The sequence below is a fragment of the Mastigoproctus giganteus genome, chromosome 5 (assembly GCF_048544385.1).
Source record: "Mastigoproctus giganteus isolate SK-2022 chromosome 5, ASM4854438v1, whole genome shotgun sequence".
Taxonomy (NCBI): Eukaryota; Metazoa; Arthropoda; class Arachnida; order Uropygi; family Thelyphonidae; genus Mastigoproctus; species Mastigoproctus giganteus.
The window spans coordinates 217,114,919-217,141,664 of NC_143579.1; the positions used below are offsets into that span (position 1 = coordinate 217,114,919).

Here is a 26,746-nt window from a genome sequence, read left to right on the forward strand (position 1 = left end):
TTATTCTGTTTACCATCAGTAGTAGATTTACCTGAAGAATATTTAGCCATGAGTGCATCAGCTTTTTGAAGCACTGCAAATGTTTTTGAATTATTTGGCTGTTTCTTAATTTTCTGTGATCCTTTATTAGAATACAAGGGTGCTATGGAAGGCTTAGCAAATTTGTCTTTGGTAATGTTATAATTAAATGATAAGGTCTTGCTGTTGCTATTGCTGCTAGAAATACTGGCTGCATCTTGTTTGACATGGCTGGCACTGTCCAAAAGATTCAACTTCTTATTCAGGTGACTCAGATATTCCTTTAAAGAAGAATTTAAAGAAAGTTAGAAACAAATAATAAAACTTAAGAATTACAAGTTTTAATAAGTATAAGATTTCTTTATTGAGCTTTCAATGCTTATTGTAAGTAAATGAGATTCAAATAATCTCCAAACTCATATTGCAGACATGTACAGAATATATAGCTAATCAAAAATCATAGCTTCCTATTCAACCACATTGGCCCACTAGATATGAATGGCATAACTACTGGTGATCCTGTTCAGGCTGTTGACAAACTAAATAACTAAATAAATATTTTTCATCTGCACTCACCCAGAAAAAATATTTTAGGGGTGGAAACACAAGAAGTACACCAAGTTATAATGGGGAGAAAAATGATTTCGTGACGCTGGGAAGAAAGTGAAAGAAAAATTGCTGTATCTAAAAGAAAATAAGGCACCTGGAGCTAATGGGATCTATATTTATATGATACTACTAATAATAATAATATCCAATTATATTAAAAGAAACAGCAATGCAGTTAAGCAGACCTTTAGCCTAAGTATCACTAGATAGCGAGTATAGTAGTATCAATTAATCAGTAAAATTTATTAATCTTATTAAATTTCATTGTCAATTGAATTGTACTTTTTTAAGCTAAATAAATATAGCGACCTAGTTTTTACAAATGTTACATCATAAATTAATACGTATAAGTTGACAGGGGATAAGGAAGTCATAATGTAACTCGGAGATAATATTCGATACCGAAATACATATATGTAGTGTTATAACTGCATTGGGATATAAGTTTAGGGTTATATTTTGTACTGGAATTTTATTGAACTTGAATAGAAATCATGACTCAGACCAGAGCAGCAAAGCAAAAGGCTCGACTAATGGAAGTGCTGTGGCTCAGGGAAGAACTGAAGGAGGCGGTTGTCCTCTGAATCACAGTCTATTGAAATGCACTGCTTGTTTGATGTTTGTGGAGCAATCAGGAACAGGACATGATATTGCCAAGGGGAATGTCTTTGTGTGTGCGCAATGTAAGGAGTGTGAGGAAATCAGGCACCAACTCAGTATTGTTATGGGCTTATACGAGAGCTTGAAGGACAGGGTGGATGCCCTCGAAGGATTTAAATTGAGGGGCCCATCAAGCTCTCAGCTGCCCACATCAATGCCAGAGCTTGCACTTGATCACGCAACACAGCCGCAACCCCCAAGGCAGAATGCACTGGTCCCAAAGGAACTAGTTGTTGTAGGTGACTGTACTGTCAGGGAAAAACAGGGAACATATTGTGCAAAAAGGATAGATGGAATGGGACCAGGGTATGTCTGCCAGGGGCAAAGGTTGATGATGTTGTAGAGCAGATATCATCTTTTAAGGGCACAAAGGGTGATGTTGTACATGTTGGCACTAATGATATTAAGAGTAGGAGATCAGCAGAATTACTTAACAAGTTCGAGTCGATGCTGAAAAAAAGCCGTGAGTTAGGGTTGAATTTGAAAGTGTCTGCAATTCTGCCCAGACACGATAGGAAGGATTATATGATGAGAGCCTTGTCAATCAATTCGGCCCTGGAGAAATTGTGCAAGGTTCAAGGGCTAGAATTTTCTCAGCCTGGTCTGTGCTTGTTAACAGGAGAGACTGCTTCTACAGGGATGGGATACACTTAAACAGAAAGGGTGCAAGAATATTTGCTGATGCAATCGAGGGAGAGTTAGGTGGGTAAGAAAACTGCTAGCTTGGGGGGAATACACGGACTAATAGATTAACAGTAGCCACTAGCAGAGGTGAAAGTGATTCTTGCATTGCTTCTATTGAAATGCAATTGAGCAGCAGCCTGAAAAGCAAGGCAATGGGGATTTCCAGGACTGCTGGAAGTCATAGTGGAACAAGTAAATACATGGGCTATGTTAGGGTAACTAAGAGTAGAAACAGGTACATGTATACTTGCATGTACACCAATTCTAGGAGTATAGTTAATAAATTCGATCAGCTTGAAGTGCTAGTCAAGACATCAAAGGCAGATATTGTTGGGATATCAGAGACATGGTGTCACACAGACATAAGCAGTACAGAATTGGAATTTGGGGAGTACAATGTGTACAGAAAGGATAGACAGGACAGCAAGGGAGGAGGGGTTATGCTGTTAGTTAAGAAACACATAAAATCTAAGGAAGTACATCCAAAAGATGTTGGTGGACAATGCAATGCTGAGTCTGTTTGGTGTGACATAGGCACTGGGAAAGGAAAAATGAGAGTAGGTGTGTGTTATAGGCCTAATGAATCTGATGAGTATAATGAGCAATTGTGCAGAGAAATATAGAGTGGGCCAGTAAATCAGTGTCTTATAATGCGGGATTTTAATTTCCCAGAGATTGACTGGAATTTGTGGGTTGGTCACTCACACATATGCAAGGCTTTTGTGGATTTACTGGATGATTGTTTTCTACAGCAGCATGTTCGGGAGGCAACTAGAGGGAGTAATACCCTTGATCTTATTATCAGTAGTGATTCTTCATGCATTAAGAATCTGCAGATAAAGGAAACACTAGGTGGCAGTGATCACAGTGTGCTGAAGTGGGATTTACTCAAAGAGGTAACTACCATCAAAGGTGAAGGGAAGGGTTTTTGCTTTCGTAAAGGTGATTACGGTAGTCTGAGACAGTATTTAAATTCTATACGGTGGGACCAACTGATGATGTTACCAACAGCAAATTCAAAATGGGAAGCATTCAAAGAATTAATCTTGGAAGCTACTAGTCTTTTCATACCAACTAAGAAATATTGTTCAAGATTTAGGCCTAAATGGATGTCAGATAAACTAATTAGACATGTAACAGAGAAGAAAAATGCATGGGATACATATAAAATAACAGGTGACACAGAAGACTATGATACATATAAGCTGGTCTGTAACCAAGTCACAAAGGAGGTTAGGCAGGCGAAGGCAGATTACGAGAAATCTTTGGCAAAGGATGCAAAGAAAAACAGCAAAGAGTTCTTTACTTATGTGAACTCTAGTAGGAAGGGAATGAATCAGATTGGTTCACTTGATATCGATGGTTCAACTGTTGATGATCCTGCTCAGGTAGCTAACTGAAGGCAACTTTCTGACTGGAAACTTTCAACACTGACTGAAGGCAAATTTCTGCACATTACCCTGCAACCATCCTCAGTTGGAATTTATACCCCCCCCCTCATAAGCATAGCCTGAGCAAGGGAAAGGATTCCATCAGCATTGAGCTTACTCAAACCATTCAAAGCCTTAAGCACCTCAATCAGATCTGCTTGCAGGTGCATTGTCTCCAAGCACTGCAGTTTGTAGAAGTGAAGCCTTTCCTGGTAAGGGTACCCTTTTGTTCCTCTCACTAATCTCATTGCTCTTCTCTGCACCCATTTCAACTGATCCCCATTCTTTCTAAAATGCAGCTCTAGACTGAACTGACATGGATCCAAGATGACACTGGAACAACTGGTGGCAGTTAGTGATTCAGAAGAATGCTGAAGAAAGACTTGATTGTGAAGGCGTTTTGTGATACATTTTTCAAACATTCTGTTCTTCACAAACATATTAAAGCTAGTATACAGCCCCTGAATAAGTGGAAGCACCTGAGCTGGCAGAAAACAACTGGAAAAGATGGAGTTGAGTTTTGTGGAAACATAACTCAAAATGCCTTATTCACCATTCTAGTCTAGCATTTTAAGTTAGTTCAGGACAAATTTATATATCTGTTTTTGCAGTTATTTTTATCTTTCAGATTCCATCATGTCAAATGGTAGCATAATTTTTTTCAACATCAAATTATCTTTTTCATTTTATTTAAGAGTTATAAAGAATTTCATAGCAATTGCTGCTTCACTACTTTACTGCATTAGCTTATATACAGTTCCTTTACCTTGTTTTCAGAATGCTTGCATATCTTTTATTTGTGCAATGGAGTCCATTATTTATTTGAATTTGCTTACAAGGGAAACTTTCAGTAGTATATTTGGTATGATAGGATGAGATTTACCAGGATTACTAATATGAGTTAGAAGAAATGTACAATGCTAATAAAACCATCACATTGACCAGCTTTCCAGGGGCTTAGTCAAGAGACCATAGAGCTCAACTAAAACTTGTATAAAATGCAAGTTTCATACTTTTGAACTATTCAAAAGAGTTTCCAGTTATTAATAACTTGTTTACGACTGTTGTACTTAGTGCAGAAAGAAAAACAAAGCTGGAGTTTTTATGAATGCCAATTGTGATATGGCTTATTCTTTTATTGAAAAGACAGCACATTTGAAAACAATTGTTTAGATAAAAGTTTAGTATTAATATTGGAAAATGATGCAAGGAAGCAAGCTTATATAGTATCATCCAAAAAATATATATATTTGTCCATCCCATCTAAAAAATTTGTCTAACCCTTCCTTAAATTTATTCAAGCTGCCCACTTCCACAATACCAGGTGGACGTTTGTTTCTACAATCAATTACTCTCTGAAAATTTTCACAAGTCTATTCTGCAACTATCCTTTTTCAATTTACATTTAATTTATGTTCCCTTATACACATTACTCGAGAAAAAGTAAAGATGCCATCAGTGTTTAGTTTACTCGATTCTTAAACACTTCCATCAGGTCTCCTTATAGATATCTAGTTTTCATGCCTCCTTGTTCCTGTTGACAAAATTCCTGTGTCATTGACATAGAGGAATTTTGAAAAGCCCTAAAAGCCTGTCTGCACTGCCCAGAGAACATCATGACAAACTGTACAATTTACTCTTGATCTTTTTAATTCTTGGAATTTAGCACATTTGTTGGAAAACCACAATTTTGATAACATTAGATAATCAGATTTAACCAGAATAAGATTATTCTGGGATTACTGCCACACACACACACACACACACACACACACACACACACACACACACACACACACACACACACACACACACACACACACACACACACACACACACACACACCCTTGCATTTATCAATGTCAAACCTCAACTGCCACTTCTTGGACTGTACAATTACCCCTAGGTCTCTTTTGTTCTCCACCACCTTGAGTGCAGAAATCATTTAATTGTATGTTATTCTGTTATTTCTGGGTGCTCATATGCCATGACTTGTATTTATCAATGTTAAACTCCAAATTCCACTTCTTAGCTCTTCTGCCTAATTCTTCTAGATCTTGTTTCAGTAGCATACCCTGATTACTGTCGTTAATCACTCTGCCAACCTGTATGCCATCCACAAACTTAGACAAAAAGCTTGTTTTCGGTAAGACTTGTCTTTCATGCTGGCTCCCCTTACTGAAAACAGTAAGGGGGGGGGCCAGAACTGACTCCATTAATAACATTAGCCCAAGGAGAGCAGTGTCCATTTATAACCATCCTCAGTCTTCTGCCATTCAACCATCCCTTTATTCATAGCAATAACTTTCCCCTAATACCACTGCTCCAGTTTGTGTTGTTGAACAGTGTCAAAAGTTTTATTGAAATCAAAGTATATGATGCTAAGCAGATTATCTGCACTATTCTGAAGTCTTCATACATTGACTGTATAATTACCCCTATGTCACTTTCATTCTCCAACATCTTGAGTGTGATTCCACCTTGGTAATACCACACTCAAGGTGGTGGAGAAGTTTAAATGCTATTTTGGGATTACTGCTGCCCATATGATTTATCTTGCATACTTCTCAGCCCATCTGTCTAATTTTTCTAGAACTTGTCGCAGTAGTACACCTCCTGTCATTAAACACCCTGCCAATTGTTATAAAGAATTTCATAGCAATTGCTGCTTCACCACATCTGCAAACTTAGAAAATAAGCTGACATACCTTCATCAGTACAGTTAATAAATACTCAAAACAGTATAGGTTCCAGCAGTGAACCCTGGAAGACTCCACTAATAACATTAATTCAAAAACAGCAGTTAGTGCACACTGGTAACCACTGTCTTCTCCCACTCAACCATTCCTTTATCCATAACAATAATTTTCCCTTAATACCACAGTGCTTGAATTTGTACAGAAGTCTTTCATGTTAAACAGTGTTGAGAGCTTTGCTGAAATCTAAGTATATGATGTTAAAATTATTTGTTGCATCCAGTTTCTTTGTTACTGCATCTTAGTATTCAATCAGATTAGTAAGACACGATCTTGCCTTAACAAATCCATGTAATGATTTCTATATACAGTAAAATCTCGTTAATACAGAGTACTTGTTTATATGAAGCACATACCATTCCCCTGCGAAAGGATAGGCTTTTCTATGTAAATATATTCGTTTATTACAAAATTCGGTTAATATGTATTACAAAGTTCTTTTTTCACCCCATGAGAAATAAATATTGTCATTTTGTATGTTTAATACAAATCTTGGCAGAGCGATCCAATTCTGCTATGCTGCAATTCAGATGGCAGTACAAAACTACGCCCACTTGTGATTGGTAAGTTTTCCAAGCCAAGATGTTTTAAAGCAGTTAACCAACTTCCCTGTGATTATGAGGCCAATAGAAGTGTTTAGTTTACGGTCAAAATTCTTCAGTCTTGATTATCAAAATTGGACAGAAGAATGGCTTCAGAAAAAAGGAAAATTCTGATGATTCTAGACCATTGTAGCACATTCTGCCGAGATACTTAAGTTGACAATTATACGGCTGTTGTTTTTACCACCAATACCACCAGTTTAATGCAACCACTGGATCAAAGCATTATTTATAACCTCAAGAGAGCACAGAGCGCGCCTGATAATGTACTTGATCCATAATATAGGAGAGAACAATTTGCAGCCAAATTGGAATGTCTTGGATGCTATCCATAATCTTGTTATTGCTTGAGAGAGTATTACATCAAGTGTTATCAACTGCTTCAGAAAGAGTGGCTTTGGAGAGAACATCATTGAAAAACATGGTCCAGCAGACAAATGTGATAGCAACAGTGAGGAATGGAGGAATTTGAAGTTTGTGAAGGTGGATGATGAAGTTGCTACCACCGCAAGGCCAACACCAAAAGAGCTGCTGAGTACCAAATAAAACAATGCTGTTTTTGTTACCAGCAACAGCGAAAGTGAAGCCACGCGCACATTGCCATCTAAAAAAGATGCCCAAAATGCATTGAACATAATAAAGAATGTCTTGGCCTGCAGTAACATTGATAAAGAAACAACTATTGCATTTGATAACGTCTGTGCTGTAGTTTAAAATGCATATAGGACAAAAACTGTGCAAACAACATTGGATTCTTTTTTTAAATTAGATTAATTTATTAAAAAGTTAATGGTTTGTATGTCTCTTTTATAATTATTGTAATTATTTTTACTGCGATACTAAAATATTGTGTATATCAAAATATATACTGTACAATATTTTCATTTCCGTTAATATTGCTTTTCTCTTAGTTTATGATACAAATAAAATAAAATCTTTAAAAATATGTTATTACTATTACTGTATTGTTAGACAAGGCTTTTGTTTTTATTTTATTGATTTATTTTTGATATTATTATTATTATTCTTAGATATACAGTATGTACCAAAAAAAAATAATAATAATAAATAACAGTAAAATTTTGACACTTTTGGGGGACCTCATTACTACAAACCTCATTATTACAAAACATGAAAATTTAGGTCCCTTGAACTTTGTATTAACGAGATTCCACTGTATATACTTGAATAGAATACACCAGTTATATGGCAAGCCAAGTAAGGGGCAAATAAAAAGTAAACCAGTAAGTAAAGGAGAAGGAAGGGATAAATTGAGATGAAAAGTGTTGCGGAAGAAATGCACTCCTAAAATAATTAGAAAAAATGCCAATTAATAAATACCAAACACAGGCAATCCCCGTATAACACAGTTTGAGAATTGCGCAATCCTCGCACAACACTGTACTTCTACAAGAAGGTTTCTCTAACACATTTGAGAATTTCTGGAAATCCCGCATAACAAGGTATTTTTGAGCTTTTGTGCTGGAAAAACCCTGCTATTATATTAGATGTAATTTTAAACATTTCCATTCCTTTTTGAGAATCCCTGCTGTGGACTCGCCTTCGTGATATTTTTCTAAAGCACATTTCTGGAGGTCACTACCACAAAACAATAAAAACAAATTTCCACTTTATTGGTTTTTTCTGTTAGTGTAATTCAGGGGTCTCCAAACGTTTTTGGTTGTGCACCCTTATTTTACTTAAAAATAACTAGCGTGCACCCCGGAATAAAAAATTAAATATATAAGTTTAATATATATTTTTTTATATTTATAAATCATTTACATGGAAGACATATCTAAAATCACATATAATTTTAAAAGATCACAAATAAAAAATACAAAACAAAATTAAATCAAAGTTCAAGCACAAAATGATATAAAATCATTAAGGTAACAAGTGTGGTAGATGTAATGTAATACTATTTGTTTTATTTATAAATAATTTACATGGTATGCATATCAAGAATCACATATATAAAATCACAATCTAATTCAATGCAAAAATACAAAACAAAACACAATTGAAATTAAAGTACAAAGTGGTATAAATCAAATCAACAGCACTTTTCAGTGGGAACAATATGCATGAATATTTTTCATTATTGCTGTGTTTTATATTTTCGAACACAGCTACCCGAAGAACTAGTTCCAAGTTGTTTATTTCTAAAAGTGGTGTTAATAATAGTCATTGCAGAAAAAGTCACCTCACATAGGTAAGCTGATCCAGATGGAAGGATTGCATCACTCACTCTGCTTACCAAATCACCCCATGGATCATCCACCGATCACCCCCAGGGATCATCTGTGCATCCCATGGATCATTTCACACACCCCACTTTGGAGACTACTGGTGTAATCAATTATAAACGGATAGCAAATGCAACCTTCTTGCATTTACTATAGTACTGATAGCTGGAATTCTGTAGGTTTTCAAGTTATTACGGTGAAATGTGTTTCCCCTTCCATGAAATATTCAATCATATAAAAAAACAAATAAATTTTCAGAAATTCCTTACTCTGTATCTCACTTGTGCGTATCGTGTTTGTTGCAACTTGTGCATGCCATGTTCTTTGTTATTAACTGCTTATCATTTTTACTGTTTTAAATTTTACAAAAAAAAAAGTCAGTGAACAGAAATATCAATTAGTATGTACATATTACAGTATGTATTAATTAAACTATGTATGTAAGCATAAATTTATTTTTATTTTGCTAACTGGAAAATATTCTTCCGATTTTCACGTATCATTTAAAGTGGGGGTCCACTGTATTTTGTTGGGAGGTCCCTGGGTTCTTCTGTGCTTGTTTGAGACCATAAAAAATAACTGTGACTTCAAAGAGTGCAGTTCATGACTTTTAAAGAGAGCAGAATTACACGAAATCTAGATGCTGCAGAAGAGATTGTGCTTAGCAGCAATGAAGAGGAAGAAAATTAAATGAACGTACATTATCTTACATATAATGTATCAGTTTGCAAGGTAAAACGTTTGTTCAGTTATTACTATTTAAGTTACTACTATTATAAAAATAAAGTCAAAAAATTAAGTTATTACTACTATAAAAATTAAGTTTCCAATATATATATATTAAAAAAAATAGTGTATTTTTGTTAGCTTTTGGAACGTAACCCTCTTTTTGTACTGGTTCTGAGTCCCTTATAACACAGTTTCGCATTACATGAGATTTGTAGGAACCAAATTACCGTGTTATATGAGGGTTACCTATAATATAAATTTACAAAAATGCCTTGTGATCTTCTGATAAGTTTGGGCACTGTTTGTCTCAGTTTATAGTGATTATTATTATTATTAGCCATATGATGCAAGGAAGTCTGAGGCTTATGCTGCACCAGCCAAAAAAAAAAAAATTATGAATTAAATTACCCCCGAGAGAGAGAGGCTTGGCACCATTAAATTGAATTAATTGGTACTTTTTCAAAATTATTTTAGGAGCACATTCCTTCTGTAACACACTTCATCTCTTGATTCCTTCATTTTAACAAGATGACCAGGTGTTTCATACCAAATAAGATACACCACTCTCAGCATTTAGAACTAAATGGATATCAGATGAACTGATGAGACTAGTAGCAGAAAAAAAAAAAAAAAAAAGGATTACAAATTAGTGGAGGACATAGAAACCTAAAGTTAGTACAAACCAGTCTGCAACCAAGTAACTAAGGGGGTTAGGCAAACTAAGGCAGATTATGAGAAGTCACAGGTTAAGAATACAAAGAATTCTTTGCTTATGTTAACGCTAAAAGGAAAGGAATGAACCAAATCAGCCCATTAGATATGAATAGCATAATGACTGATGATCCAGTTTAGGCTGTTGTCAAACTAAATAAATATTTTGCATTACATTCACGCATGAAGAAGTTTTTAGGGATGGGAATATGAGAAGTACACCAAGTTATAACTGGGAACTAAGTGCCTTTATGATAACTGAGAAGAAAGAGGAAGAGAAATTGTTAAAACTAAGAGTAAATAGGGCACCTGGGGCTGATGTGATGTATCCAATTATATTAAAAGAAGCAGCAAAAGAGGATATGAGAGTATCCCTGTATTTAGGGGAGATCTCCATGGATCGAAAATGTGCAAATATCTCCCCAATTCACAAAGGAGGATTAAAAGGTAAAAAATGAGTAATTATAGACCTGTAAGTGTGACTTCTTTTCCAATGAAATAATGCAAAAGAGGTAATGCAAGACCATATAGAGAGGAATTCAGTCATACAGTAATAATAGCATGCATCTGTTAAGGGCTAGGCTTGTATGACGAATCTAAATGGAAACTATGCCACAGCAACAAAGGACTGGATGCAAAGAATAATTCTGACATTGTATACTTAGATTTCAGCAAAGCCTTCAAAACTGTTCTACATGGAGGAGTGCTGTACAAATTGGAGCAGTGTAACACTGAAGCAAGTTACTGCTGTAAATAAAGGGATGCTGTGTGGGAGGGGGACAGAGTGGTTATCAGTGGGCACTACTCTTCTTGGACTAATGTATTAGTGGGTTCCCCAAGGTTCATTGCTAGTCCCACTGCTGTTTTCAATATTTATTAATGTCTAAGTTTGCAGATGATACAACAGCTGGCAAGGTGGTTAATGACAGTACCACCCATCCAGATCTTATTGCAATAGCATAATCAGGGTATGCTACTGCAATAAGATCTAGAAAAATTAAGCAGATGGGCTGACAAGTAGCAACTGAAGTTTAACATTGACAAGCATAAAGTATGACATATGGATAGCAGTAAAGGATAGCGAATGCTTAGAAATCTTAGATCTCTAAAACTTTGCATATGGATAGCAGTAATTTCCCTGAATAACTTATCAATCATGTAATACCACACTCAAAAAAAGATTGTGTGACCACACTGAATACCCCAAAAGAGATCTGGGGAGGGGGGGGTAATTGTGCAGTCAGATATGAAGTTCTGTGAGCAGTGCAGACAGGCTTCTAGGGCAGCTCACTGGGATTTTCTCAGTGATATGCAGGAATTTTGCCAGCAGGAATAAGGAGGTAATTATTACACTAAATAAAGTTAAGGTAAGGTTACATCTTGAGAACTACATACAAGTGCAGAAGCCCCATTTTAGGATGAACATGAATCTGTTGGAAAGGGTGCAGAGAAGCACAACAACATTAATGAGGGGGGAACAAAACTGCACTCATACAAAAAAAAAAAAAAAAATTCAGTTTTGAAAATTGCAGCATCTGAAATCCTGAAAGGTGTTTAAGGTGAATGAGGTGTTTAAGGCTTTGAATGGACTGAGTAAGCTAAATGCTGATGGCATCCTTACTCTTGCTCAGATAACATACATAAGAAAGCACAAATTTAGCCCAAGAAAATCATAATATTAGCAAGCACATGGCAGACTTTTTCCAAGAATAACAATGTTACACTTGGAATAAAGGCATGAATGAAATAATTCAAAATTGTTCACTTTGATGATGGCATGTTAAACTTTAATATTTTATGAGCACAAATATAAAAAAACATTTTTACATTGAAATGTATATTTTTATTTAATTTTTAAAATAAATCCCCCTCGGATGCAGTTCATACATGCACTTTTTTATAACATGTTTTAACACCTGTATTTAGGTGTTATCTTCACTGTCAACAAGTAAAACTTGAAAGAAGCAAATATCAACAAACTGTACCCTGCATTGATTGGCATCTTACTGCAGACATAAAAAACCTGACACTAATGAGCATTTCTGTTCGCTTTCTTCAGATCAAAGATTAGGACAGTGCCCACTTATTGGACCTACAGATGCAGCTAATTTTAAATTCTTTCTTCGGAACACTTGATAATTATATGCAAGAATTGGCTTCACAAAACATAACAAAACTTTCCTTTTCTTATTTTTTATGGCAAAACTTTTTCTATAATACAAGAATTAATGATACAGATCAAAATTCACTTTGGCATTAGTTTTACAGACATTATTCCCTCTCCCTCCCCCTCCCCCAACAACACCACTGCACATTAGCTACACAACTATGTTAATGCCTTGTCCTCAAGTCAAATTCTTGGTGGTAAAACCCAGCTGAGCTGTAAACTCTTTTCATTCCCACATTTTTTTCTTGGACTCAATTTTACATGCCTTTTAATTTCTGACCTATTTACTTTTCCACTTCCTATGGTGTGCGTTAATCTGGTCCTGCCAATATCCGAATCATTAAAATATGCTATCAGCAAATATGTGGCATTTAGATAGATAATGCAACATATTCTAAAAGGCTTATACAGCATCTGGAACTGATGTGAGTGACTTGTGACTGAACAGTATGACCAACTCCATCACACTTCAATTCCATGTCAACAGAAAATCTTGATGCTTTTATTGCCTGCTAAGAACAGGTGCTAATAGCCACAATAACATCTGGGATATAGTATTTTATTTTAAAAATTCATCATAAAATTTGTTGTTGAATTCGGTGGACGATTTTTTGCTATGTAATGGAACAGTTTATACCAAAATCACATCGATCTATAATAAAAGTGGTTAAATAACCTTATTATCTTTACTTTGAATACCACATCAAATATGAAGACAGAAGATGAGCACATGTATGCCACATATTGTACTATGTAAATCTCACTGAGTGGATAGCAGGAAAGAACAGCAGGCCATTCAATGTTTGCATGAAATTGTAAACCAATCAGCCATAATAAAGACTTAAAATTCTGTTGTACAAAAACTGCTGCAGGTTTTTTGGAAGCAATAAAAATAAAATATCCAAATATCTTCAGTTCGTAACAACTGAAGACGTTATAAATTAACAAAAGTCTGTCATTATGACTATTAGCATTATCAATTTTCTACCTTATGACAACCAGGGACGGAGTGGTGCACTTCTGCTTCCTTGCGCTTATCTTAAATTCCGTTAAATTAACTTATTTTTTATTCCGCCTTAATTCATTAATTTAATTATTCCACCTTAAATTTAGCCATCAGTCTCTTCATAAAACTATTGCAGATTATATTCAAGGTGAGTACCGTACATTAAGCATTTGCTATTTAATACTTAGTGAGTGTTATATATAAAAGGGTTTGGTATCTGTCAGATGAGTGGTTGGTATTTACAAAATTTTTCTTAGAAAGTTATGTGTTTAGCATCATCCACACAAGCTGCATTTCTAATACTGACAGCATCTAATTTTGATAATTGAAATCCAATCTGGTTTAGACATTCCTGGTTTTTAGTTATTTATTTATTATTATTTGCACCACTTCAAAAATAAAAAGTTACACGTATTAAAAAACTGCATTCAATAACTATGAGAAAAGTAAAATTACATTTGAGACATGATCTGAATGACATCACACACAGATTGTAACTAGCAAATAAGGTGGCATTCCCAACTATATGCTGAGATTGCCAAATTTATTTATATTAAAGTATGTAACAAAAAGTAACATGGAATATTTATTTGCATTATGCACATAATGAAAGAATGATCATTTTAAATGGATTGACAAATATCAAGCTATGATGTCTCTTTAATAATTAGGAAAATTCTTATACTTTATTAGTACAATTTTTTTTTAAACATAAAAATATATTTGCAAAATCATTTAATGATATTCTTACCTCTAACTCTGGATCTGACTCCATTATGTTACAGAGCTAAATGAAGAACATAAGGTTTCAGTCCTTCTGTTTACCTACAAGTTTAATAAAAAATAAATTTTAATATAACTGCTGAAATAAAAAAAAATATACATATGCAATTTGTGTTGAGAGAACATTATATGATTGTTCATAAAGAATTAACATAAAGTAGCACTGACTAACTGAATCATGTGATTTTTATAAAGTGAATTTTACTTGGGTGGGGGGAAGAAAAGGTTATTAGTAACCTAAAACATTCATACAGTGAATGATTTTGGACCGAATTCTGTCATCATGCCAAGTATAGAAATATAAATAAAACCAAATTACAAAGCTGGCAAAATATTAAAAATGCAGAGATTACAAGAAGCCTAATGATGAGACTGGGATGGGCACACTGAATTTTATAACTGCAGTCATCCTCAAACTTAATCATATGTATCTTCAAGTAAAACATTAGGGATGTAAGAATTAACAAGAAATCAAGCAATGGGGAGGAGAGGATACAGGCTGAGAGATTCTTATCTCATGTGGCCCCCACCTCTCAATGAATTCACTCCTCTACAAGAATTGTTTAACAAATATATGCACAGCAGGTCCCAGCTACAGCTACCCAGGCTCAACAACAAGAACAGCACCTAAGACATGGTACTCCAAAGGGCATAATTCACACAAGGTGAAAGTTAGGACTCCTGGGTTTAACCCATATAAATTATTATATTAATTTACAAAGTTGCAGGCCTATATCTAGTTTGAACCCCAGGGGCTCACATCTGGTGAGTATGGGCTGGGCACACCCAGGGTCCTGAGCTGGATATCATCCTTCCCCCCCCTCTCTCTCTCAAATTTTTTTTGGCTGGTGCAGCATAAGCCTCAGGCTTCCTTGCACCATATGGCTAATAATAATAAAAAAAAAGAACAAGAATCAAATTCTTATTAAAATTCACTGAAAACTGTGAAGACTAAACATGTGAGAATACACATCTAACAGTGGTGGAAAATGCTTTGATTTAACTGCATCATATTTTACTTTAGTTATTTTGTAAAACAAAAATGTCATTTATTATAGTATTTCAGTCTACTTATTCTTTAAACACCACTCTAAATTTATTGGTGCATTAGTTATGTAGGCCATATTATGCCATTGTCAATTATAATATATGTAACATGAAAAAATTACATTATATTCCAAGTAAGGTAAGCTGCAGCAATCACCAATCCACTGCAGGATGGAAGCTGTTGTTGTTGTTATTTGGTTTTTAGGAACATTAGCAACTAAGGCCATATTGCTTCAGGGATATGCGATGGTCATTCCCTGACCTTTCTGCATCCTCCGTATTTGGTGGTCATGGGCTCAAACCCTGGTCTAATCAAGAAGCATGTGCTACGCACTGCTGCTCCTGCCCACCTGGCTACGGAGGCACCACAGGATGGAAGCCTCTTCAGCAATTTATACTGAAAGAAATGGACCATAATCTGCCACACTGGTCCAGTGCGGGTTGGCAGATCAACCATATTTAGCAGTTAGGGACTTGAACTCAAGTCTACTCAGAGCGTGTGCTACTGCACTCCCACACTTGACCACTGAGCTATGGAGGCCTTTCGTAGTGATCACCATTCAAGGCCATTTCAAGTAGTTTGGTTGGTTTGGTTTTTTTTTTTTTTTTAGGAGCATTAGCAACTAAGGCCATATTGCTCCGGTCATTCCCTGACCTTTCCGCATCCTCCGTATTTGGTGGTGACAGCCTTGAACCCCGGTCTAATCAAGAAGCGTGTGCTAAACACTGCTGCTCCTTCCCACCTGGCTATGGAGGCGCCATTTCAAGTAGTGATCACCATAATCAAGAATCATAATCGAAATAATTATAGCATTTTCACGATTGACAAATTATAGCATTTTTATAACATGGAAATTGGGTGATTATGAAAGATAAGGAAAAAACTGAAGCAGAAAAAAAAAGGTAAAAAAAAAAAAAAAGACAATAGAGGGATTCAATCCAATGTTATCAAAACTAAAGATAAAAAAGCTGATACTACTTGGGCAATAGTTTCATTGCCTGAGTAGTATTTATTTAATTATATATATAAATTGTCCTGAGCCATTGCTGCTGCTTTCATAATCGACTAATCTGCATACAATTGATTATGAAAATGTCAATCAATTAACTCTCAATGATTGTACATTTTGTACTCTGCTAATACGCATATAATCAAATATCTCAATTATCAAAATAACTGATTATTAATAATTGATTATGAAAATTACTGGATTCTACCTATCTATCACCAATTCCAAGATAGAACTTATGTCACAGTTTTGAGAGCAACTTTAAAATTATTATTATAATAATATAGCTATATCTATCTATACCTATATCTACACTAATTCTATTCTAGGTGCTATAATTTCAGGCAACATATTCTAATGACATTTTGAAATCAGCCTCAAAGGGATTTAAAATTAACAAATTTACATCAGTACTAATTTCAGTTAAATAGTCTAATATAGGACAAATCTGGCCTGGGATTAGTATTTTATAGATCATGTATATACTGGGTGATTCAGGAGGAATAACAAATTTGGGAGATTATAGTATTGATTATTCTGAGTAAAAAAATTCATATAAACATGTGTCCAATTCTCAATGGATACAGAGATACAGCCATTTGAAACTGGCATGCACAGCTCCCTGAATCAGATGTGACCAAGAAGCAGTTATAACCTGACACTGTTTGGTGTTAGAAGTGTTGTTAAGAATGCCACACACATGCTGAATATGCCGATATGGTGTTTGTCGGTGGAAGTGCTACTGCTGCTTGCAGAGAATACCGTCAACAGTTTCCTAACCATAGAATACAGGATTCAAGAGCATTTACTAGTGTTTACACCAAACTGCATGCGACTGGTACAGTTCCTAGCGCTCATATTTCTTCTGAACATGCAAATGAACAAAATGTGGATGAAATAGAACACATTCTTCAGTAAGTAGAATGTAGTCCTACTGTTAGCACAAAGAATACGCATATTGGTTTCCACAGACAAGAGTATGTGTCATTGATTGTGGCAGAACCACAGTTACTACATCCAATATTATCAGGCGCATTATAGCCTTAGTTGCTAATGCGCCAATAAAATCCAAACCAAACAATATTATCAGCTTCAAATATCATTGTTTCCCTCTTCAGAATTATTTACTAAGCCCATCTTTCCCTCCGATTTCTCTAACTTATGGACAGTGATCAGGGCCTCTACTCAATGTACAGGACTATGATAGTAGCCAAGCCCCCTACGATTTATCTTTCAGTACCATAATCCCCAAGTAGTAATAATAAAGGCATGTGATGTAAGGAAGCAAGCTTATGTAGCATCAGCCAAAACAAAAAAAAAAACATTTAACACATCCATTCCCTCTAAACATTTGTCCAGTTCCTTTCTTCCAGTTTATTATATTATATTGTCCAGTTCCAATCTTTCTCATCTGCCTCAACATTATGTAATTCCACTGCTGCACCTAATCTATGAACTACTCCTTTATGAAGCCCCACCCCTGTGAAGTATAAACTTCAGATTAAAAGTATGGGAGGAGGAACAGAAAGAGCCTATGTACTACCAGTTTTTTTCTCATTCCTTTACTAATAATCACTACATTGTCATGCTAAGTGGAAATATAAATTTCCACTTATATTCTGTACAGTTACTGTAGCTGGGGATTTGCAGTCTCTGTGTAGGTATGGATTTTGTATCAGCATCAATTCTCACACAGAAGTCCTCTGAAGTTTAGGTTTCCATTGGTGTAACTGACCCTACCATAAGAGGCTGCAATAAAGCAGTAACAAATAATTTCACTATAATTTTTATTGTGCAGAACTGTTTATGGGCTCTTTCACACCTTTGGGTGAGTGAGTTGGTAATGAGCGAGAGATGTGGTTTTTAATTCCAAAACTGCAACTCTTCATACTTTTTTTTGTCCAACAACAATTAAACCCACCATAGGTTACACTTAACACTTTTCTTGCCCCAAGGTCCTCTCAATCTATTCTTGTTTTGCCCCTGGCTACAGGTACATCTCTCGCTATATATGTATACATAGAGTAACTAGAAATACTTTAGTCCTTCAAAGAAAAGCCAAAGTAAAAATTTTCATCAAATAAGAATTTAAGTTTTTCTTGAGTAAAAAGTGCCAATGAATAGATCAAAGTACATTATATGTGATCCACTATAAGCCAAAAGACTTCTATAAAGTACAATCCCATCTAACAAATGTTAGATGGGGATTGTACTTTAAAAATGTGCCACGTTCTACAGATCATAACAAATCCAGGGCAATACAGTATTCATATTATTATTAGCCATATGGTGCAAGGTAGCCTGAGGCTTATGCTGCACCAGCCAAAAAAAATTCCCAAGTTACCCTGAGAGAAGCAAGTCAGAAGTAGAAAGGAATCATCAAGGACGATATCCAGCTCAGGACCCTGGGTGTACCAAGCCCATACTCACCAGATTTGAGCCCCTGGGGCGAGCTTCGCACACAATTTTATGCAAACTAATATTAAAACTAATCGTGAGATATAGATAATTATGGTAATAATAAAAAAATTATCAAAAAACTTTTGTAACGAGACTACACATCACATATGGCATTCTGAATGGTTTGCAACAAAATAAATTAGCAATCGTGAAATATGACAAAAATAAAAATTACGTACCTTGAAAAACGAATCCACTAAATACACCACATATCATTCTGTGGCTTAATTAAATAAAAAATCCGTAATATACAGAAATACCTTCTTATTCTTCATTAAATGCATATCAGCCCAATGCCAAAGAGGGGTATACAACTCACAACAAAACATTCATTTCACTGCAAATATTAGCGATCATACGCAAAACCAACACCTACAACTTTCGCCATTTACATATCAAGTGCACTGATGATATTTTAAGGAGTCCTTATGTGCTGTGATGTAATGACTAGATCATGGATATAACTTAGCTTCATTTTTCAGCACTCACCTCACATCAAGTGCACTCGATATATAGATCGACCACGCTTGACAGCAAACATATCAAGGTTACAACATCTATCACGTTTCAAACAAACACGTGACTGCTCCCATATTTACCATATTTTATACAAGTACTCATCTAGCGGTCAACTGAGTTAGAGGATATGTTGATTCACGAATTAATATAGCATGCCTGAAGTATAGTACGCATGAATTAATAATATAGTTTTGAATAGGAGTGCCCATGGAAGAACTGAATGAGTAAAATTCCCCCACAAGAAGATTTCGTTTTATTTTATATAATTTTACTGTCATTTGACGCTTGCAAAAGCTAACAATGTATACCCCACTCCAGACGCAAAACTATAAATTTCACCCCTCCCCTATTGCCGAACAAAACCAAAAAACTATTATATTTAGGCCACCCGAATAATTAAATTCATCTGCTGTGCTATGTCTTATGTCTGTTAATTGCGTGTGTTCTATGGTCGATTTGTCTATTTGCTCTACGAAAAACCACAGATTCTGGGGGGGGGACCTTGCTATCTACACCTGAGACCGACTAACTCAGCCATAGAGTGCAAAAAGGCCATTAAAGGTCATCGATGGGATTCGAACCCGAGCCTTTCCACCCTGTGTGGGGAGGACGGTGCCGATACCACTGTGCTACCCACGCAGACCGCCGAACAAAACCAGACGTCGGGCCCCGCTGTTGTTGTGGCGCTAACAATGACCTTGCTATATGGATCAAAGAACCATACCCCCAGGCATTTCCCAAAAGCAGTCTCAGCCGACTAAACCGAAGACCATTTAATGCGATTCATCGCTGCATAGGACCTGTGTTCATAGTCCAAGAATGATGGATCCGCCCCAACTGGACAGGATGTCTGGCTTTCGCTAGTGGACTGGTGAGCAGCAGTTCTGCCACGAAAACCAATAGTTTCCTATGGAATGTGCGCTCATTGCCGGAGTTTCTGTAGACACCTGCAGTTGCAACATAACGGTTTTCAAACACGTCTGTTGGTTCGCTTTCGCTACTGTTTTTTTTTTTTTTTTTTTTTCAAGATATTAGGGCCACTCGAGAATGAACTCATATGCCGATGCGTAATATAAGTTGCGTGTGTTCTCTGGTTTGTTTGCTTATTTTTCTGGACGAAAAACCTGATTTTCTGGGGATAAAAATTTTGTAATCCATGCCTGAGACTGACTAACTCAGCCACCGAGTGAAAACAGCTGTTGCCGTTGTAGTGTTTAGGCGTATCAGCAACTTAGGCCATATCTAATGTCTATAAATTACATGTGTTCTGTGGTCGATTTTTGCTGGACAAAAACTCAAGTTTCTGGGTTTTATAAAAATCATGCTACCCTGAGATCGATTAACTCAGCCACGTTGCGAAAAAAAACCCATAAAACTTCCTCGCGTCAATGATGGGAATCGAATCAGAGCCTATTCCACCTGGTGTGAGGAGGACAGTGATTATAACTTATGTGATATCGCGCAGACTAACACAGGGGATGAAGTTTAATTGTGTTGTATCCTCCTCTCCACCTAAAAAAAGGAAAATTTCTGGATGCGCCACTGCCTACATCGTCGTTCTTCTCTCTTCTCATTAAGTGACTGTTACTGAGTTTCTGCGGTTGAAAAACGCTAATCGCCGGATGCCATATCATCAGTTTGCCATTTTATACAAATGACAAACTGATGATATGGCAACCCACGACTGTGTACAGAACCGTAGCAATAGTGTAGCAGTGCTGATGTTGCTGTGCTCTCTTGTTCTTCATTGATAACAAAGGTACGCGATGTGGCCGTCAGCTGTTGTAGCCCATTCGCGACAAAGTGCGACTAATTGTCCGTTGCGATATTTTGTTCTGCGCACCAAGGTTGTACTCGAACGTGATGTACGACGTTGTGGCCCGTCTGTTTGCTTGCACAATTCTAGCCATCCTCCTCTGACCTCTCTCATCAACAAGCGATTTTCTTCCACAGGAGTGCTGTTGAGAGGATGTTTTCTGTTCGTTGCACCATTCTCGATACACATTTGAAACTGTGGTGCTTGAAAAGTTCAGGAGAACTGCCGTTTCAGAGATGCTTTGTCCAGCACGTCTTGCACCTACTACCATGCCACATTCGAAGTCTGTTAGATCACTCCTTTTCCCCATTCTTGCTACAGTTTGCACGCTTAACTGATACAAGAAAGGGTGTTCTGCTACAGTTATATCCACAACTGTGGTCATGTCACTTGCAACGTTGTGGGACAAACAATTTGTGTGCCCAGCAGGGATATACCTAATAAAGCGGCAGCACAGTGTATTTATGTACTGTATAATCGAAAAAAACGGCCTCCGTAGCCGAGTGGGCAGGAGCGGGAGTGCAGTAGCACACGCTCTTTGAGTAGACCGGGGTTCAAGCCCCTGACTGCTGAATACGGTCGAACTGCCAACCCGCACTGGACCAGCGTGGTAGATTATGGTCCATTTCCCTCAACATGAATTGTTGAGGAGGCTTCCATCCTGCAGTGGGTTGATAATGGCTGCACTTTACTTTTACTTTTTTATATCGACAATAATTTTTAGAAATAAAAATCAAGCATTAAAATACGATGGTGCTTGATTCACACGCTTGCGATTCGGGGTACTGTAATAGATTTATTTCTTAAGTTGCATTTTGATGTATTTATTTATTTTTTATTTAATTTTAACTTCTCTGAGGGGAATGTATACAGTACTTGCTTAATGGTGATGATGCAAAACCGTATCTTTTAACACGGGATGCTAAATGAAGATATATAGATCAACGGTAGGTGGCGCCGCAATCGAAAATGAATCATTGAGATGGGTTGATTTTATTTATCTGGCTGAGTTTAAGTACAAACAGAAAATTTTAATTAATGTGATTTTACATTTTAAGTTTGATTATTATTTGAAAGTGTAGTTATCTGTGACGAAAGCTATGGCTCGACCGCTTATTCCGAGTCATCAGAAATTAGCAGAAAAACTGACGATTCTAAATGACAGGGGTGGTGGCATGCTAACTCGTATATACAATATCAAAAAGGTATGACTTCCTTAGTTTGTCTTTTTATATACATGACAAATAAGGTCACTGTTATACGTTTGCTGAAATAAAGATACTGCTCTGTATAAGCTCACAATTTAATATGTGCCGTTTGACGCGAATATTTTGGATAAACTAAACATTTATTTTATTTATTTACAATAAACGCTTGCTAGATTATTATTTGACCAGTGTTTTAGTTATGTTTTGAAGCAGCCTTACCTCATAGACAGTGTATACAACTGTCTAAGTTCATTCACTTACTAAGAACACTAGCTTCTTGAATTTCTTAGTAATCTGATAAGGGCCTACTCTGCTGGGATGGGACATGAGCACTCGGTATGCCTGCAGTTTCTGTGTTTCTTATTCATGTTTTACTTGTGAAAGATGCATTTACAGATAACATTTTTACTTTTGCCTGGTTCAAAAGAGAAAGATGTCATAAACTGGTTAGGAACTCTGAAAGATGAAAACATGTCTGTCATTTATACTGAAACCACCGATATCCTTGGCAGGTAGATGGAGGAGTTGACTGGTTGTTATGATTTGATGGTGAGTTGTATCTTGTGTGAAGATTTCTGATATTTTGTCTAAGAATGAAAGAAGTGAAAATATATAGAAGCAAAAGATATAGCCGATATATAGAAGTGACAAAGATTTAATTTTTACTAGTAGTAGTATAGTATTAGTGGCAAATGAAGCAAGCTGATACAGAATTACCCCCGCAAACCCCAACATTTCACCTGTCCACTCCCTTCCAGTGGTATATCTAGTTCTTCCTTGAATTTATTCAAACTATCCTCTTCTACAACACCAAATGCAAGTTTGTTTCAACAATCAACCACCCTCTGGTTGAACGCAGATTTGTGCACATCCAACATGGCAAAACTGCTGGCAACTTGGCAATTGCTATCAAAATTCCTGTTGACAAAACCCCATGAGCTGTCCTGACAGACTATCTGCACTGCTCAGAGAACTTCATATCTGAATGCACAATTACCCCCCGTCATTTTTATTCTCCATTTCCATGAGTATGGTACCACATGGTGCATTAATCTGGGATTATTGGTCCTCGTATGAAGTACTTTGTATCTGTTGTTATTAAACTTCAGTTGCCACTTCTCCGCCCATCTATCTAATTTGTCTACATCTCATTGCATAGCATACCTTGATTACTTTGATCAACAACCCTGCCAACCTCTGTGTCATCTGCAAACTTAGACAGTAAAACTGATATGCCTTCATCAGTATCATTGATAAATATTGAAAACAACAATGGGCCCAACATTGAACTCTGGGAGACACCACTAATAACATTAGTCCACAAGGAGCATTGTCCATTAATAACCACTCTGTCTTCTCCCACTCAACCATCCCCTTATCCATAGCAGTAACTTGCCCTTAATTCCATGCTGATCAAATTTGTATATAGCAGTCTTACATGTGCAACAGCATCAAAAACTTTTCTGAAATCTAAGTATATGACATCAAAATTATTTTTTGCAGCCAGTTCCTTTGTTATTCCATCATGTTTGTAAAATAATAAGAGGAGTTTACCTCAATATAGTACGTAGAACACTTCCATATGATACTCTCCAGAAATTATTTTTTACTCTAATGTAAGTTTTTCGAAAAAATCGAAAAACTTACATTAGAGTAAAAAATAATTAAAAAACCAATTTAACACAATTAAAATATTAAAAAGAATGAAGATTTTCCTTCCTCTTGCAAGAGGAAGGAAAATCGCTTTAAATATTTTTGTTAGATTCTTTTTAATATTTTTAATTGTGTTAAATTGATTTTTAATTATTTTTTACTCTAATGCAAGTTTTTCAATTTTTTCGTTTTAATTTCTGGAGAGTATCATACGTAAGTGTTCTACGTACTATATTGAGGTAAACTCCTTTTATTATTTTACAAATATTAATATCAACGTAGAACGTATTGAGCATTACAGCTCTGATTCATACTATCTATGTTATTCTATCGTATATAATAATGTACTGCGGTTAGCTGATTTACTGTTTGTGGCCACAAACTCTACCAGAATTTCTCTTATTTTCCATGATAATTCTCCCAAAGGCAAGTGGTGAGGTTTGAGATGATTTTGAATAGTGAAAAGCATGCTATTGTGATGAATATTAGTGTTCTGCTAAATCAGCGGTTCCCAAGCTACTGAGATCTATGGACCCTTTCAAAAATCAAAAAGTTTACAGGCCCCTTCAAGAATCAAAAGTTTTGTATAAAACAACTCAACTTTACTCTTACTTTTACATAAATATATAATAATAACTTTATTTATCATCAATTTGCTATACATAGAACGAATAATTTGATCAGTTCCTGAGGGTCCGTTTTGCAGACCCCAGTTTGGGAAATGCTGTGCAGACCCCAGTATGGGAAATACGATGAACTGTACTTGGCCAGACACAATGGAGTAATGTAAACAATATCGCCTACTCTTTCAGTGCCAATCAGCTTTTACAAAACAAAAACAAAATAAAGGAAAAAGAAGCAGCTCATACAAGATTAAAGACACTATTAGAAAGATACAAAAAGAATCAATTACTAATCCCCAATCAGTGAGTCACCAGGATTAATTTCCTGCTGGCCCTGTCAGAGGATATGATACTACTGCCAGTTAAAGAAAGTAAAGAGGAAACTGTTAGATGTAGAATAGATGTGTGGAAATTTGCCTTTAGCCAGCGGGTGGTTAATTGCTGGAACAAACTTCCATCTGTCGTTGTGGAAATTGATAGGTTGAATAAATTTAAGGAGGAACTGGACAGGCATTTGGAGAGAATGGTGTGATTTTTTTTTTTTTTTTTTGTTGGCTGATGCTGCATAAGCTCATACATTTGCTTTCTTGCATCACATGCCACTACTACTACTACCACTACTTCCATTCTTTGACAACTGCAGCAGATTTTTTTTGTTAAAAAAAATAAACAATAATAAAATATAGTTCTTTAACCTTCTGTCACTTGTGCCCTCAAATAATAAAGATGCTAAATGGAGTCTGTAACAGCCATTCTTCTTTAACTATAAAATATAAATTTTTAGTTTTTTTTGACTGAACTGAAAATGCTGATCTATTAATTATGATCTGTTAAACCCAATTAAAAATATTTACCAAAAATAAATGAGAGAAACCAATAATAATAAAGTTTTTGTATTTATTAAAATTTTCAAGGTCAGTCACTCACTGTATCAATATATATCTGGCAGACATTGATTTTTATTAGCTTTTCATGTTTAGCCAGTGAAAAGCTCTACAAAAAGATTAGACACGTTGCTGGCATCTTACAGACATCACATGGGAATAGGAATTGTCTTGAAGAAAGACAGATGCTTCTTCACCTGGTGTGTTAAATGCCAAACAAACATTTAATGTCTCATAATTCATAGTACTGTATATTGAAATTAAAGAAAAAAATACTGTATAACCAGTTAGAGAATATTGGTGGGCAAAGGAGGATATGATCAAATTTACAAATTAAGAAAAAAAAAAATTCAAAATGTGGTACGGTGTACTAAAGTGTGCCAAAGGGATGACTTCCTTTTTTTACACTATGTCTGGAATGCCGTGTACAACATTCCAGACAGTGTAACAAAGTCAAGGTAATAAATTCACTCACTGTGTCAAGGTTTTCAGGAAAGAAGTTTAAATGTAAATGAAAAAATGAAGTCTCAGTGACATACATCCCATTTCTTTATATGCATGGACTCAGCTTCTGAACTCCATCTGTATTATGTGGGAGACCTGTGGTTACCCAAAAAGTTTTCATAAAGCCCTTTGAAAGCATGTCTTTTAGTTCTAATATAGTTAAGCAGTTTTCAAAGCATTCATCCTGCAGAAACTCTCTAATTTAGGTTCCACAAAGATTCCAGCTTTCACAGCACTGATCTCTGGAATTTCTCACTTGAGTAAAATCCTCTCGAATTCATTTTGCCCATCTCTTTCAAGAAACTCTTCATTAGACAACGTTAAATGTAGAGAGGTGGAATGAAAGTCATCAATGGAACATAATACATACAACTTGTTCCTGGCTCATATGTGCTTCTTTGAGGCCAGTCATATCTGATGTAATGGTCTGCAGTAAAACAGCTGTACCTCAGCTGTAGGCGACAACATTATTCTGTTACTCTCTCTTGCTTGCTTTATTAAACCCCGGGGGCTCACATCTGGTGAGTATGGGCTTGGCAAACCCAGGGTCCTGAGCTGGATATCATCATTCTTCTCTTTCTTGGTGAGTCCTTTCTACTTCTCTCTCTCTCAGGGGGG

At 35.9% G+C, this 26,746-nt stretch overlaps 2 protein-coding genes across 6 annotated transcripts in view; one reads left to right on the plus strand and one right to left on the minus strand.

Annotated features, from left to right (window-relative positions):
* Nucleotides 1-19,142, minus strand: part of LOC150086108 (uncharacterized) — an 84,293-nt gene extending 65,151 nt beyond the window's left edge. The window contains exons 1-3 of the mRNA XM_090374798.1: nucleotides 19,101-19,142; nucleotides 14,373-14,446; nucleotides 32-299 (exon numbers count right to left, since the gene is read on the minus strand). Of these exons, the coding sequence (XP_090230924.1) occupies nucleotides 32-299; nucleotides 14,373-14,396 (292 nt within the window). The 5' untranslated portion in view covers nucleotides 14,397-14,446; nucleotides 19,101-19,142. The remainder of the gene's footprint in view (nucleotides 1-31; nucleotides 300-14,372; nucleotides 14,447-19,100) is intronic.
* A 3,162-nt stretch (nucleotides 19,143-22,304) lies between these two features.
* The window catches only part of Hem (Nck associated protein 1 Hem), a 244,909-nt gene continuing 240,467 nt past the window's right edge, over nucleotides 22,305-26,746 (plus strand). For all 5 annotated transcript variants that reach the window (XM_090373716.1, XM_090373719.1, XM_090373718.1 and 2 more), the window contains exon 1: nucleotides 22,305-22,461. In XM_090373716.1, the coding sequence (XP_090229842.1) occupies nucleotides 22,357-22,461 (105 nt within the window). In that variant the 5' untranslated portion in view covers nucleotides 22,305-22,356. The remainder of the gene's footprint in view (nucleotides 22,462-26,746) is intronic.